Here is a 13,544-nt window from a genome sequence, read left to right as displayed (position 1 = left end):
TCTCAATATCTTAATGTTAATAATGACTAACTTTGGCGATAACGTGTAGAAAACTAGGATCAATCTGGTAAATAGGATTTAAACCAGTTTAATGTCTTCCTTTAATGCCAATTAAATGTTGGAGCCTCTGTAATGGAAGGACGTGATGGTCAATGGCGTCCTACCGATCCTACAAGACGAGTCCAAGAAGAAGATCCTTAGTAATGTTCACCAGTGCTGTCTCTGTGCTTTGATGGATCCTAAATCCTGACTGAAATTCTTTAAATAAACTATTGTTTATTGTTTGTATGTAGGAAGTCACACAATCCATTGGTTTATTTGTATAGCACCATTCATACACAAGGCAATCTAAAGTGTTTACAGAGGATGAAACAAAGAAGTCCTGATGCTTTGAGTAGGATTTAAACCAATTTAGCAAGTCCCATCCACTTGTCCAGTCTGTCGTGCAGTGCAATGTCATCAACCATGTCGAATGCTGCACGGAGTTTTCTGATAAACAACCCTTTGAATGATCTTAGGATGTTAGTTTTGATATGTGTAGTTACTAATTACTGAGGCTTCCAGATTAGACTTCTAAACCCTCCTGTTATCCTGGGTCCATTTGACCCCATTCAATGTTGAATGTCTCTAAAACGATGGTTAACATAATTGTTTTTGCTTGATATTCAGTGACTTTTCCTAATTTAATGGGGCAAGTAAGTAAACATAAAATCAAAATGATCATATGTTTTCATTGTCCTGTACACACTTTGGACACATCGGTGTTCCTTGGGGTCAAATTGACACCAGGCTGTTTTAGCTGTATAACACAAACAGTCAACATTTTACATTTGTGTTTTGGGGTTGTTTAGGACGATATTGAGGTGACTTTAACATTTGAATATAATGTTCCAAAACCTTCACCATGATTTAGGGCCCTAATCTAACATTTAGCATCCCTGTAGTGTGAGAACCACTGATCCTTCACATAACACGAGGAGGTGAACTAGGGCATTTGGTTCCTGCGAGGCCATTGATACATATTGGTACTTCGTAGAACATAAGGGAGAAGCAAACAAATAAAATATTGCACAACAGCCTTCTATACCTCGACATGCTCTCTCAACTGCAAATTACCTCCAAGCAAAGGTTTTCTGTCTGTGAGGTTTTGAGCTCTTTGACAGAGAAAGTGACATATAGGAAGATCTCTGGATCAGAGGAGAATTTTGAGGCGGCCCCTGATTATGATGAGAATGAGACCCTCATAGCAGATGCTCCTGTTGTATCTCCACCATCAACACAATTTTCTATCTATTAACTTCCAAAAAATTTAAAGTTAGCATGGTCTAGCCTCCCACTTGAACGACCGGGTAGACGTGGTGCTACGATTGTTGTAAAAATGCATCCAGGCCCTACCAGATATACTGTAAACCACGTTCAAGAAACAAAGTCAGCATTTGAGCTATTCATAACGGCATTCATTGAATGGAAGGATGTTGATCTGACCCATTTGCAAGCCGGGTTGCTCATTTTGGCAGTACACAAGTCGAAAGGTGAAGCAACAGCCAACAAGCCTTTGGAATGCTGACACTGGATGGGCAATATTTACATCCACATTGTCTCTCGTATCATACGATTTGATGACAGAGACACAAGGCAGGGCCAACCACAAACTCAAAAAGAATATTTGTATTCTTTTCTATCGTATTTTCTATTTGAGGTCACTGTTTGAAGGGAAACTGCAAAATAAGAATTTCATTGCTCAGTGTGAACTGTTTCTACTTAGTTTGTGTGACAACAAAAATCTTGAATCTGATGTATGGGAAAAGTGGGTTCAGCGATTGCCCTTGATTTATAACCCAAGCCCCTGCCTGTGGATGAATACATGTTACTATCCTTGATGATGGAAAAGTTGACAAAAAGTTGTACTTTATATAAATGATATAGATCCTTTATAAACACCCACTCTTTCTTTAAAAGTTTAGGTCAATCAATGAGATTGACCTAAGATCAATGATGCTTACTTTTTGTGTTTTATTTTATGGGTTATTTAGGTTGTCAACGAAGAAAAAAAGTAGTACCTGAATGCCCTTATTGAAAATAAGTATTTACTTTCTTTCTGCAATGCTGTTGCAATGCAATTAAAAAGCTTACTAAGGCAGCAGGTAGTGGACTTGGTAGTGTTAAACAGTTTTTGTCAGACCTGCATAATCTTGGAGTGGAAAATGTCCTAGATTCCTTAAAGAAATTGGATGTACAGGTGACATAATCATGTTGCCTGAGGTGGAGCTACATACTGTGTCATGTCAGAATTTGGGGGACATAAATTGCATGACTTGTTGGACAGCAATTCAGGGGGGACTGATGGTACAGGGTTTGTCAGTCTGTCAACATCGGTGAATAAGACTGTTTGGTTTTGAATAGAAGACAGCTAGTTTGTGTTGCCCTGCAGGTAGAACTTTCTTTGACAATGATTTAAAATTCAGCAAACGTACAGATATACATTTTTTTGTTGGGCTACAGGTGTGTCCACACAGAGTGTATTGGCCAAGCCGGGGATGGCAGGGCGGGCTCTGAAGATTACGTTTGCTCCACCTGCAGGCCTCAGGCAGAGGAGCCAGTCCCACGCAGTACTATCCTGGCCCCTCCCCTTAGTCCCACACAGGCACCATCTCACCCTGAACCCAAGGAGTTCCAACACAGTTCTGCACCATGTCCCCCTGAACCCAAGGAGTTCCAATACAGTTCTGCACCATGTCCCCCTGAACCCAAGGAGCTCAAACACGGTCCTGTACCATCTCACTCTGATCCCCCAGAGCTCCCACATTGTTCTAAACCATCTTACCCTCAACCCAAGGAGTTCCAACACAGTCCTGCTCCATCTCACCCTGAACCCAAGGAGCTCCCGCATAGTCCTAAACCATCTCCCCCTGAACCCAACGAACTCCAACACAGTCCTGCACCATCTCCCCCTGAACCCAAGGAGATCCCGCATAGTCCTGCACCATCTCCCCCTGAACCCAAGGAGCTCCAACACAGTCCTCTTCCACCTGACCCTTATCCCTTAGAGCTCCAACATAGTCCTGCACCATCTTCCCCTGAACCCAAGGAGCTCCAACACAGTCCTCTTCCACCTGACCCTTATCCCTTAGAGCTCCAACATAGTCCTGCACCATCTCCCCCTGAACCTAAGGAGCTCCAACACCGTCCTGCGCTGTCTCCCCCTGAACCCAAGGAACTCCAACACAGTCCTGTGACATCTCACCCTGATCCCACAGAGCTCCAACATATTCCTGCGTCATTTCACCCTGAACCAACAAAGTTCCAACAAAGTCCTGCAACATCTCACCTTGATCCCACAGAGGTCCAACACAGTTGTGCACCATCTCCCTTTAAAGCCACAAAGCTCCCATATAGTCCTGCCCCATCCCACCGAGAACCCACAGAGCTCCAACATAGTCTGGTGCCGTCCCACCCTGAACCCACAGAGCTCCAGCACAGTCCTGCACCATCCCACTCTGATCCCACAGAGCTCCCACATAAGCCTGTGCTATCTCCCTCTGAACTCACAGACCTCCCACATAGCCCTGCATCCTCTTCATCTGAACCCGCAGAACTCCAACAAAGTCCTTCACTAACCCAGCCTGAACCCAGAGAGCTCCAACATAGTCCTGCACCATCCATGGCTGAACCCACAGAGCTCCAACATAGTCCTGCGGAATCTCCCTCTGAACCCACAGAACTCCAACATAGTCCTGCACCATCCATGGCTGAACCCACAGAGCTCCAACATAGTCCTGCACCATTTCCCTCTGAACCCACAGAGCTCCCACATAGTCCTTCGAAATCTCCCTCTGAACCCACAGAGCTCCAACATAGTCCTGCACCATCTCCCGCTGAACCCAAAGAGCTCCAACATAGTCCTGCACCATCTCCCGCTAAACCCACAGAGCTCCAACATAGTCCTGCGAAATCTCCCTCTGAACCCACAGAGCTCCAACATAGTCCTGCACCATCTCCCTCTAAACCCACAGAGCTCCAACATAGTCCTGCGAAATCTCCCTCTGAACCCACAGAGCTCCAACATAGTCCTGCACCATCTCCCTCTAAACCCACAGAGCTCCAACATAGTCCTGCACCATCTCCCTCTAAACCCACAGAGCTCCAACATAGTCCTGCACCATCTCCCTCTAAACCCACAGAGCTCCAACATAGTCCTGTGCCATTCCAGCCTGAAGCCACAGGGCTCCAACATAGCCCTGCATCCTCTTCGTCTGAACCCACAGAACTCCAACATAATCCATCACCAACCCAGACTGAACCCGCAGAACTCCAACATAGTCCTGCACCATCCCATCCTGAACCCACAGCGCTACAACATAGTCGTGCGAAATCTCCCTCGGAAACCACAGAGCTCCAACATAGTCCTGTGCCACCCCAGCCTGAACTCATAGAGATCCAACATAGTCCTGCACCATCCCAGCCTGAACCCACAGAGCTCCAACATAGTCCTGCACCATCCCAGCCTGAACCCACAGAGCTCCAACATAGTCCTGCACCATCCCAGCCTGAACCCACAGAGCTCCAACATAGTCCTGCAGCCTCTCCTTCTGAACCCACAGAACTCCAAGGTAGTCCTGCACCATGCCACCCTGACCCCACAGAACTCCAACATAGTCCTGTACCACCCCAGCCTGAACCCACAGAGCTCCAACATAGTCCTGCATCCTCTCCTTCTGAACCCACAGAACTCCAAGGTAGTCCTGCATCATGCCACCCGGACCCCACAAAACTCCAACATAGTCCTGCGCCATCCCAGCCTGAACTCACAAAACTCCAACATAGTCCTGCGCCATCCCAGCCTGAACCCACAGAACTCCAACATAGTCTTGCATCCTCTCCCTCTGAACCCATAGAACTCCAAGGTAGTCCTGCGCCATTCCACCCTGACCCCACAGAACTCCAACATAGTCCTGCATCCTCTCCCTCTGAACCCACAGAACTCCAAGGTAGTCCTGCGCCATTCCACCCTGACCCCACAGAACTCCAACATAGTCCTGGGCCATCCCAGCCTGAACCCACAGAGCTCCAACAAAGTCCTGCATCTGCTCCCTCTGAACCCACAGAACTCCAACATAGTCCTGCGCCATCTCCCTCTGAACCTTCAGGGCTTGAACATAGTCCTGTCCCATCTCATCCTGTATCATCAGAGCTCCAACAAAATCCAGAGGCATCTCAATCTGACCCAACAAATCTCCAAAATAGTCTTGCCCAATCTCACCCTGATCCCGAAGGGCTCTCCGAAAGTCCTGCCCAATCTCACACTGATCGTGCAGAGCTCCAGGAAAGTCTGTTACCATTTCACCCTGATCCTGAAGAGATCCAGAAAAGTCCTTCACCATCTCACCTTGATACTACAGAGCTCCAACAAAGTTCATCACCTTCTTACTCTGGTCCAAAAGAGCTCTGGGAAGGTGCTGCTGCATTTAACCCTGATCATACAGAAAACCAGGAAAGCCACACTCAATCTAAAGTTAGTCTAGCAGAGCTTCAACAAATTCCTGCCCAGGTAACTTCCTTTCAGCATAGTCCATCTCAGCTCAGTAATACCTCTTCTAGCCCTACCCAAAATTCCATGGAGCATCAGCTTTTGGCCACAGAATCTCAGCAGAGTCCAATGCAGGGTAGGTCCATGTCTTGTAGCCATGCATATTCTATGCACAGCCTTCCAGTGCACATTCCGACTCCGGCAGGGCTTAGCCTTACCTGCGTTCAGCCAGGGCCTGCCGAGCCTGAGCGAAGCCCTCCAAAACACAGTCCTGCACAAGCTAACACTGCTCGGACACAACTTAATAGACCACGTAGTCCTACAAATATCATCACTCAGCCTCAGCACAGTCCCCCCGAAAGACTGCATAGTCCTTTGCCACATCTTTCTACACAGGTTGGCACATCACCTCCACACAATCCCAGAAAGGATGCTGAACATACACTGGACCAGAAGAGCCCTGCATCAAACAGCCCTGCTGAGCTGCAATGTGGGCCTCCACGGGACATTTCTACACTGGATCAGGACCTCACAGCAGTCTGCTGTAGGTCGACCCAGACAGCGAGAAGACATGCCTCACTGAGGCCCATTTCAGCTCCATGTAGCCCATTACCGTCCCCACTTAGAGCCACACAGTGTAGTCTGTCGCAGCCTGCTAGCCCAGTACAGGCCCACTCTACACAGCCTTTCAGACCTTTACATCTTAGCCTACTTCCTTCTCAACATGCTACACAGTCAAGAGTCAACAAGGAATGCACCCAAAGCAGTACTACAGAGCTTAAATCCTTGCAGTATAGCCCAATGCAGCAGAGTCTCAACCTTGATGGCCAAACACTGGAAAGTAATCTTCACCCTCTTTGCCCCACCTCTGATCTATCAGAAATGCCTCCCGTTAGGCACGGCAAACTCCCAAACCAGCTTGGTCCTGTTCAGAGTAGTGTGCTTAGCCCTGATTACTCTAGCCCCCATCACAGTCCTGCCATGCTCACACCAGAAAGCCTTGTTCATATAAGCACTTCAATGGAACACAGTAGCCTAACTTGCTCATCTTGTGCTGATGACAGCCCATCACGCTGCACAGAAGCTATTACAGGTAAAGCCAGCCCCTTACATAACCAAAATAGCTCAGCTAGTGCTTGCCCGAAACATACCAGTCAAATACCTACAAGCCCTGCCAGTGTTAATCAGGTCTGTGCTAGCCCCATGCCAGTGCAGACTAGTCCTGTGGAATTCAGCTCTATAGCTGCAGAGACTAGCCCCTCAAGACATCCAGCTAGCCCTGTAACCATACTGGCCAGGTACTCTACACAACCAGTTGGCCCCTTGGCATCACCTGATGGATCATCAACGCAACTGGCTAGCCCCTCAGCATTACTTGCTCGAACCATCCACCCCATCTCATGTCAAGATGAGATAGAAGTAGATGTTGACCACCCCAGTCATTTTATTCAGTCAGAAACTAGTCTCAGCCATCCTAACTCAACCCTGGACAGTAAACTTCATACAAGCCCTACTCATGCTAGCCCAGTCCACACAGAAGCTAACAGTACAAATATTCTTATGGGTTCCACGCATATTCAAGAGAGAACTAGTCCATTTATTCGTAGTATTTCACAGCTCGCGCAGACTCTGGCAAGCCAAAGTAACAAATACCATTGTCAGTCAAATCCCTCACACGTCCAAACTACCTGCAGTCCTTCTGCAGTAGAGACAAGCCCCCTGCCAACGCCTTGCTTCAGTCCTCCACACTGTAGGCTGGCTGATACTAGCTCAGCTAGTAATTCTGTCAGCCGCAGTCTGAGCCATAGTGGCCAGACAAGTTCCCACTCTGCTAGCATAACTGATGTTAATGTCAACCACAGCTCCCCTAGGTCTAGTCCTGCTGGTCAAGCTAGTCCTGTTCACATACAAAGCACCTGTAGTAGTGCCCACTCAGGCCCAGTCCAAAGACGGACTCCCTCATTAGCTAGCACGACAGACAACAGCCCTGCACATGCTACTGTCTCTTGTGTTAGCCAACCTCACAGTACAGCTCAGGCCAGTGAAACATATCTTAGCCTCATAGCTAGCCCCCATTATAGCCAAGGTGCTGACACTGGAACCAGCACTGGCCTGACTGTGGCACAGTTGAACCCCACTTTGACTAGTTCAAGCCTTGATGTGTACATGGTGGCCAGTTCTCAGAGCCCTGGTCTTCCCAGCATTGTTCAGCTTGATTCTGATCTCAGCCAATCCCAAACTAGTCCTCTTCCTAGCACTGACATGTCTACTGTTGAAATTCAACAAATCAATGCCTCGAGCAGCCCCTTGTATACACCAAATACCCCTGTTGATATTACTTCTGCTGTGACTAGGCAGAGCTGTGCTAGCCCAGCCCATTTTAGTCCCACTCAGGATAACAATGTGATGCCTAGCATTAGCCACATGAATGAAAAGCCCGCTAGTCCCCCACCCTTTGCTCCCTCACAGTGTAGTCCTCAGACATTTTCTCCTCATGCTCCACAAGCTCAGGGTAACTCTCTCTACAGTAGCCCAGTTGCTAGTCCTGTTTGTAGCCCAATGCAATCAGGTTATAGACAAGGTAATGCTAGTACAGCTAGCCCTGTGCAACCAGAGGCTAGTCCCAGTGGAACTGGTTGCCCTACGAGGTGTGAGGCTAGCCGTGGTCCCAATTCAGTTTGGCCTGTTCTTGCTAACCCTGGGCAGTCTGAAACTAGCCCTAGTCCTGGACCTTCTAGCTCTGTGCAATCTGATGCTGGTCCTTGTCCTGGAGGCTACTCCGTTTCCAGCCCCCAGCAACACACAACAGAGAGGCACTCCGCAGCCACCGTGGGTAAGTATCAAGGAGACATTCACTTTTGAAAGTGTCAGATGTGGTATAGACAAATAAAACTATTATTTGATGTGACTCCAAAGTGCAGATTTCAGATGTTTCTGTAACGTATTTGTTTTTTATAGTTCATAATGTCTTCCTCTTCCTCTAGATGTCAGCATGGCAAAGGAGCAGGAAGCGAACACTGAAGAGGAGGAGGAAATGCAGAGAGAAGCTCCACAACAGAAGAAGATGGAGGAGTCTCATCAGACAACAAAAGAGAGTCCAGTGGGTGTAGGAGAACAAGACCAGGAGTGGGAGGAGGATCAGCATCGAAGCTCAAACTGTCCTCCTTCAGGTAGCTGCACTGTTGACACGCAAGGAATGCTGTGATCACAAGCAAATTTTGGCCTTGCTTTACACTCACAAGTTTTACCGATCATTTGTGTTTATTCTCGTTCCTTTGTGTGGCTGACTATTTTTCTGTAAAAAAATATATAATAAAAACTATTTAGCTGTCCTTAAATTGCAATAAACGCATAAAAAGTAACTACATAGGGAATGGTGATTTGTAAAAAGTCTGAAGTCATGCTTCGTTAGGTCTGTCTGCAAGATGACAAGCACCTAGATTGATGGGTGCTAGACTATGCTAACATTGTAGCTGCTCCATCAAAACTCAAAATAACCAGTAAATTATTTATTGTTTCTACACACAGATCTACATAATGTGTAACTTTTATACAAACATCTTCATTTAAGATGTCTATTAACGTTGATGTAACCTAACGGACAGCTACATTAATACACTGGTCAAATAAATGAAGGGAACTCTTTAATCACCCATCAGATCTTGATGAACCAAGTTGAAAATTGTAACTGGTGTACATCGTATAATTTGTTTAGTACAAAATGAGTTTAATCAACCCATTGAGGGCTGGTTTCAAAATCACAGAAATGCTTGAAATCACAGGCTGATCCAACTTGGGAATTTCATCACAGCAGCTCATAATGTGAGTGTAAAGTCATGTGTTTGCCCCCCCGCCTGTCTGTATGAACTCCCTACAACGTCTGTGCATGATCCTTATGAGTCGGTGGATGGTGTCCTCCCAGACCTGGATCAAGGCATTAATGATCACAACACACAACATCAAACCTCCCTTGTTGGTTCTTGTCCATTGCTGTTCATCCTGTTGTCACTTTCATTTGCATCAAAGCAGCTGAAACTGATTCACAATCACTTCTTAATGGACAGATTGATCTCCCTGAATTTTAACTGACTTGGTGTTAGACTGTGATTTTCCTCCATTTCTGATTCATGATGTCATGATGTTGGGAGAATATCAATGCTGTAGATAGGTTTACTTTTTGGAGAATTTCAACTTGAACTTTTACCTAAATGAACGTTCAATGTTATCAGGCAGTGTGATAAATTCTCTTGGCGTTTGGTGTGAACACCATATTAATGTTTAATTCCTGGGCTGTAAAACTGCTATTCTCTCTCTGTAGGAGTCCAGCTGGAAACTCTCCTGAATCAAGACCCTCAGTCTCCTCCTCGCATTGATGCTGTCCTCCCACAACCAGCTCTTCTCTCTCACCAACCCACCACACCACACTCTGCCTTACCACTCCAACAGCCCTCCAACTCCCCTTCACCTCCTGCCTCTCCCCTCCCCTCACCACAATCTCAGTCTCCTCCTAGAGCTGGCTCTCTGGAGTCCTCCCCTCAAAGGGCTGCCTTACTCCACTTCTGCTCCCACACCCTACCTCCTCCATCCCCTCACCTGGAGGAACCTACCAATCAAAGTAAAGCCCTGACCAGGGACACAGGGCTAGAGGACAAACCGCTGGCCTGTAAAGTTACATCAGTGGATCATGACAGCCAATCACACAGCCAGTTTGACCCCACCAAAGATAAACACCAATTACATGCTGAGCCTTTACAGATGGAGGAGGAGGTGCCTCCTGAAATGCTAGAGCCAATAGAAACAGAGATGGCCACTTCAGAGGTTCATGCTGTGCAACAGCCAATGAGGGAAAAGCAGGATGCTGAGCAGGAAGGGCAGTGGAAGGATGTGACTGGTAGGATGGTGAGGGAGGCCATCGAGCAGGAGGATCAATCGGATGGGGAGGAGGAGCCTGTGAGCCCTGTGCTGGAAATGGACCCCTCTTTAGACATGGAGGTGATGGAGCTGATGAACTCCTCATCTCCTCCCCCCTCCCTCCTGCATCTCTCCTCTCCTAGCCCACCTCCCTTCTCCCATCGGGGGACAGGTCGGACTCTCAGGCCTCCTCCCTGCTCCTCAAGGCCTTCAGATGACCTCTCCATCCGTCTGAGACAGTCTCCCTTCTCTACTGAGGCCTCCCCTGAGACCTCCCCTGCCAGAGCTCCCGTAACCCCGCCCCCACTCTCCCCGCCATCACCTCCTCAAAGGTTTTACCCCCCCGCCAGCGAGTCTCCACCTCTTTCAAAGGTAAACCTAACGAGACAAATGTGACCTCTCCTTTTTCTCCACTCCCTGGTGTTGTCCTCCAGAGGCCTGTAGTAGGAAACAGGATTCGGGCTTAGCGAGGTACCTTCAGGGATAACTCTGGGTTTCCTGTCCTACGACGCTGGTTCACGAGAATGACAGGGAGACAGCGTGATATGCGGAGATGAATGAACGGAATGATATTTGTATGGAATCAATTTGTGGCGCTCAGTAGATTGTGTGGTGCTGCGCCACACATTTGTCTATGTATGGGAAACACTGGAGCTATCAGCGCACTGAACACATTGAATTAATCAGTCAGATCTAGTAGTTCCCTGATGATGGTAGTCATATTATATGACTATTAACTTACGCATTTACACAGTCGGTGAGTTTTTGCCAGCTGTCCTTCCTTGCATGTTGCAGCTGTAACTGTGTTGCTTTTTGCCATGTTTAACTTCTTTGTATTTCTGTAAGATTATGGTTCACTTCTCGTACGTGAAATATGCCGCTCTGCTGCCGTAGACTGATCCATGTTTGTGATTGGTCAAATGCTGCAAACGCCACCTCTTTTATGTGCACGCGCTCATAGCTGGAAAGGGAAACCCTGGTTGACTTTAGAGTTGATAACCAGCTCTCTGTGACCGCTTATCTCTGATTGCCTTTGTGGGGGGTTACTGAAGCTGGATAACTGAAAGATACCTGGTTTGTTGAACTCGCTTCGTAGTACAGGCCTCAGGTGTTATCCTCCTAGTGTTGTCCTCCTGGTGTTCTCCTGGTGTTCTCCTCCTAGTGTTGTCCTCCTGGTGTTGTCCTCCTGGTGTTCTCCTGGTGTTCTCCTCCTAGTGTTGTCCTCCTGGTGTTGTCCTCCTGGTGTTCTCCTGGTGTTCTCCTCCTAGTGTTGTCCTCCTGGCCTCCTGGTGTTGTCCTCCTGGTGTTCTCCTGGTGTTATCCTCCTAGTGTTGTCCTCCTGGTGTTCTCCTGGTGTTATCCTCCTAGTGTTCTCCTCCTGGTGTTCTCCTGGTGTTGTCCTCCTAGTGTTGTCCTCCTAGTGTTGTCCTCCTGGTGTTATCCTCCTAGTGTTGTCCCCCTGGTGTTCTCCTGGTGTTATCCTCCTAGTGTTGTCCTCCTGGAGTTGTCCTCCTGGTGTTATCCTCCTAGTGTTGTCCTCCTGGTGTTCTCCTGGTGTTATCCTCCTAGTGTTGTCCTCCTAGTGTTGTCCTCCTAGTGTTGTCCTCCTGGTGTTCTCCTGGTGTTGTCCTCCTGGTGTTCTCCTGGTGTTATCCTCCTAGTGTTGTCCTCCTAGTGTTGTCCTCCTAGTGTTGTCCTCCTGGTGTTCTCCTGGTGTTGTCCTCCTAGTGTTGTCCTCCTGGTGTTGTCCTCCTAGTGTTGTCCAAGTGTTGTCTTCCTGGTGTTGTCCTCCTGGTGTTGCCCTGGTGACTGGCCTCTCGTTGTGTTACCCTCCTTGTTTTCTCCGTCTGATATTCTCCTGGTGTTGTCCTCCTTCTGTTCTCCTTCTGGTGTTCTCCTGGTGACTGACCTCTCCTGTTGTATTTTCTGTTCCCAGGCTCTTCCCGTCACTGTGCTCCCCCTAACCCCTAAAATCGGGATGGGGAAACCGGCCATCTCCAAGAGGAAGTTCTCTCCAGGCAGAGCAAGGATCAAACAGGTATGTGCACCTAATGATTTTTTTTTATTGATTGATCTCAAGATTTTTTTTCAATTAGTTGATTAATCTAGAGAATAATGGGTGGTCCCGCTACTCACAGGGGTAGGCACTGGGGTCGGGTGGGGTGTGAGTTGGGCTGCAGGCAGAGGTGGGGACTTGGGTATGCCGATCCCTGGCATAGCACACTGGCTCTAGGGACGTGGGCATTCACCTCTCTGGCTGGGAAGGAACCGGAGCTGGTGCAGTAGCTGGAGCGGTATCAAAAGCCCCTTCCAAGCGACCTTTTCATTGCAGTCTCACACCTTTTTTCCGTCCCGTCATCAGTGTTCACCGAGGCGAAAAGGCGTGATAAAATTGTACGCCTCCGAGACAGCAGCGGAGGTCATCACAGAGCCGCATCAGAGGAGGAACGAGGGTGAGCCGGCGTTCTCTGTGAACGGAGCGAGCCGGCGGGGCAGAAAAGACGTGTTACCAAGGCGACTCTCCGACGTCGGATTTCACGATATCAAAGCGTAGATCCGAAGAAGATAAAAAGGCGGTAGTTACTCGTACAAGGCCGCCATTGTACGCATCGACATGTTTATGATGCACAGCAACTTCGCTTGCGATTAAAGAATTGTGTAAATATGCGAAATGAGCGAAAGTTCACCTTTCACTGTTGTTTGTATGAGTTTGAGCTATTCGGATTTCCGATGCTCATTTAACGCGTCACATGGGCTGCCGTGCTCTCGTTGGCTGTGTGATGTCTCTCTCGTTCTGCAACGCCGGGATGTTTCTGTAAATGGAGACACCGTTGCTGACCAGAGATACCTGTGTGATTGGAGAATGGACATGGAGTCGTTGCAGGGGAGCGGGTCAGGTCTCATGTTGAAATTAATAATTTTCGTGGTTACAGTCGCGGCCTGGTTGAATGACATCATAGAGCCAGTTCGGGTCACTCGTGACCATTTGTTTCTACTCTTCAGCATGTTGCTTCACACACACACACACACACTCACACTCGCACTTTTCATGAAGCAGTGTGTTTCCTGTGTTACTGTCTGAATGTTGGTGTGTTCAGTGGCTCAG

At 48.0% G+C, this 13,544-nt stretch overlaps 1 protein-coding gene across 6 annotated transcripts in view; it reads left to right on the top strand.

The window, feature by feature from the left end:
* LOC311028798 (histone-lysine N-methyltransferase 2C-like) overlaps positions 1 to 13,544 on the top strand; it is an 82,203-nt gene that overhangs the window by 18,186 nt on the left and 50,473 nt on the right. For all 6 annotated transcript variants that reach the window (XM_084033573.1, XM_084033572.1, XM_084033570.1 and 3 more), the window contains exons 13-16: positions 2,503 to 8,360; positions 8,512 to 8,697; positions 9,846 to 10,810; positions 12,375 to 12,476. In XM_084033573.1, coding sequence (XP_083889699.1) covers positions 2,503 to 8,360; positions 8,512 to 8,697; positions 9,846 to 10,810; positions 12,375 to 12,476 — 7,111 coding nt within the window. The remainder of the gene's footprint in view (positions 1 to 2,502; positions 8,361 to 8,511; positions 8,698 to 9,845; positions 10,811 to 12,374; positions 12,477 to 13,544) is intronic.

The sequence above is a fragment of the Eutrigla gurnardus genome (assembly GCF_963514095.1).
Source record: "Eutrigla gurnardus genome assembly, chromosome: 18".
NCBI classification, from domain to species: Eukaryota; Metazoa; Chordata; class Actinopteri; order Perciformes; family Triglidae; genus Eutrigla; species Eutrigla gurnardus.
Note: the sequence above shows the minus strand (reverse complement) of the source record. Positions and strands in the feature narration are given on the sequence as shown.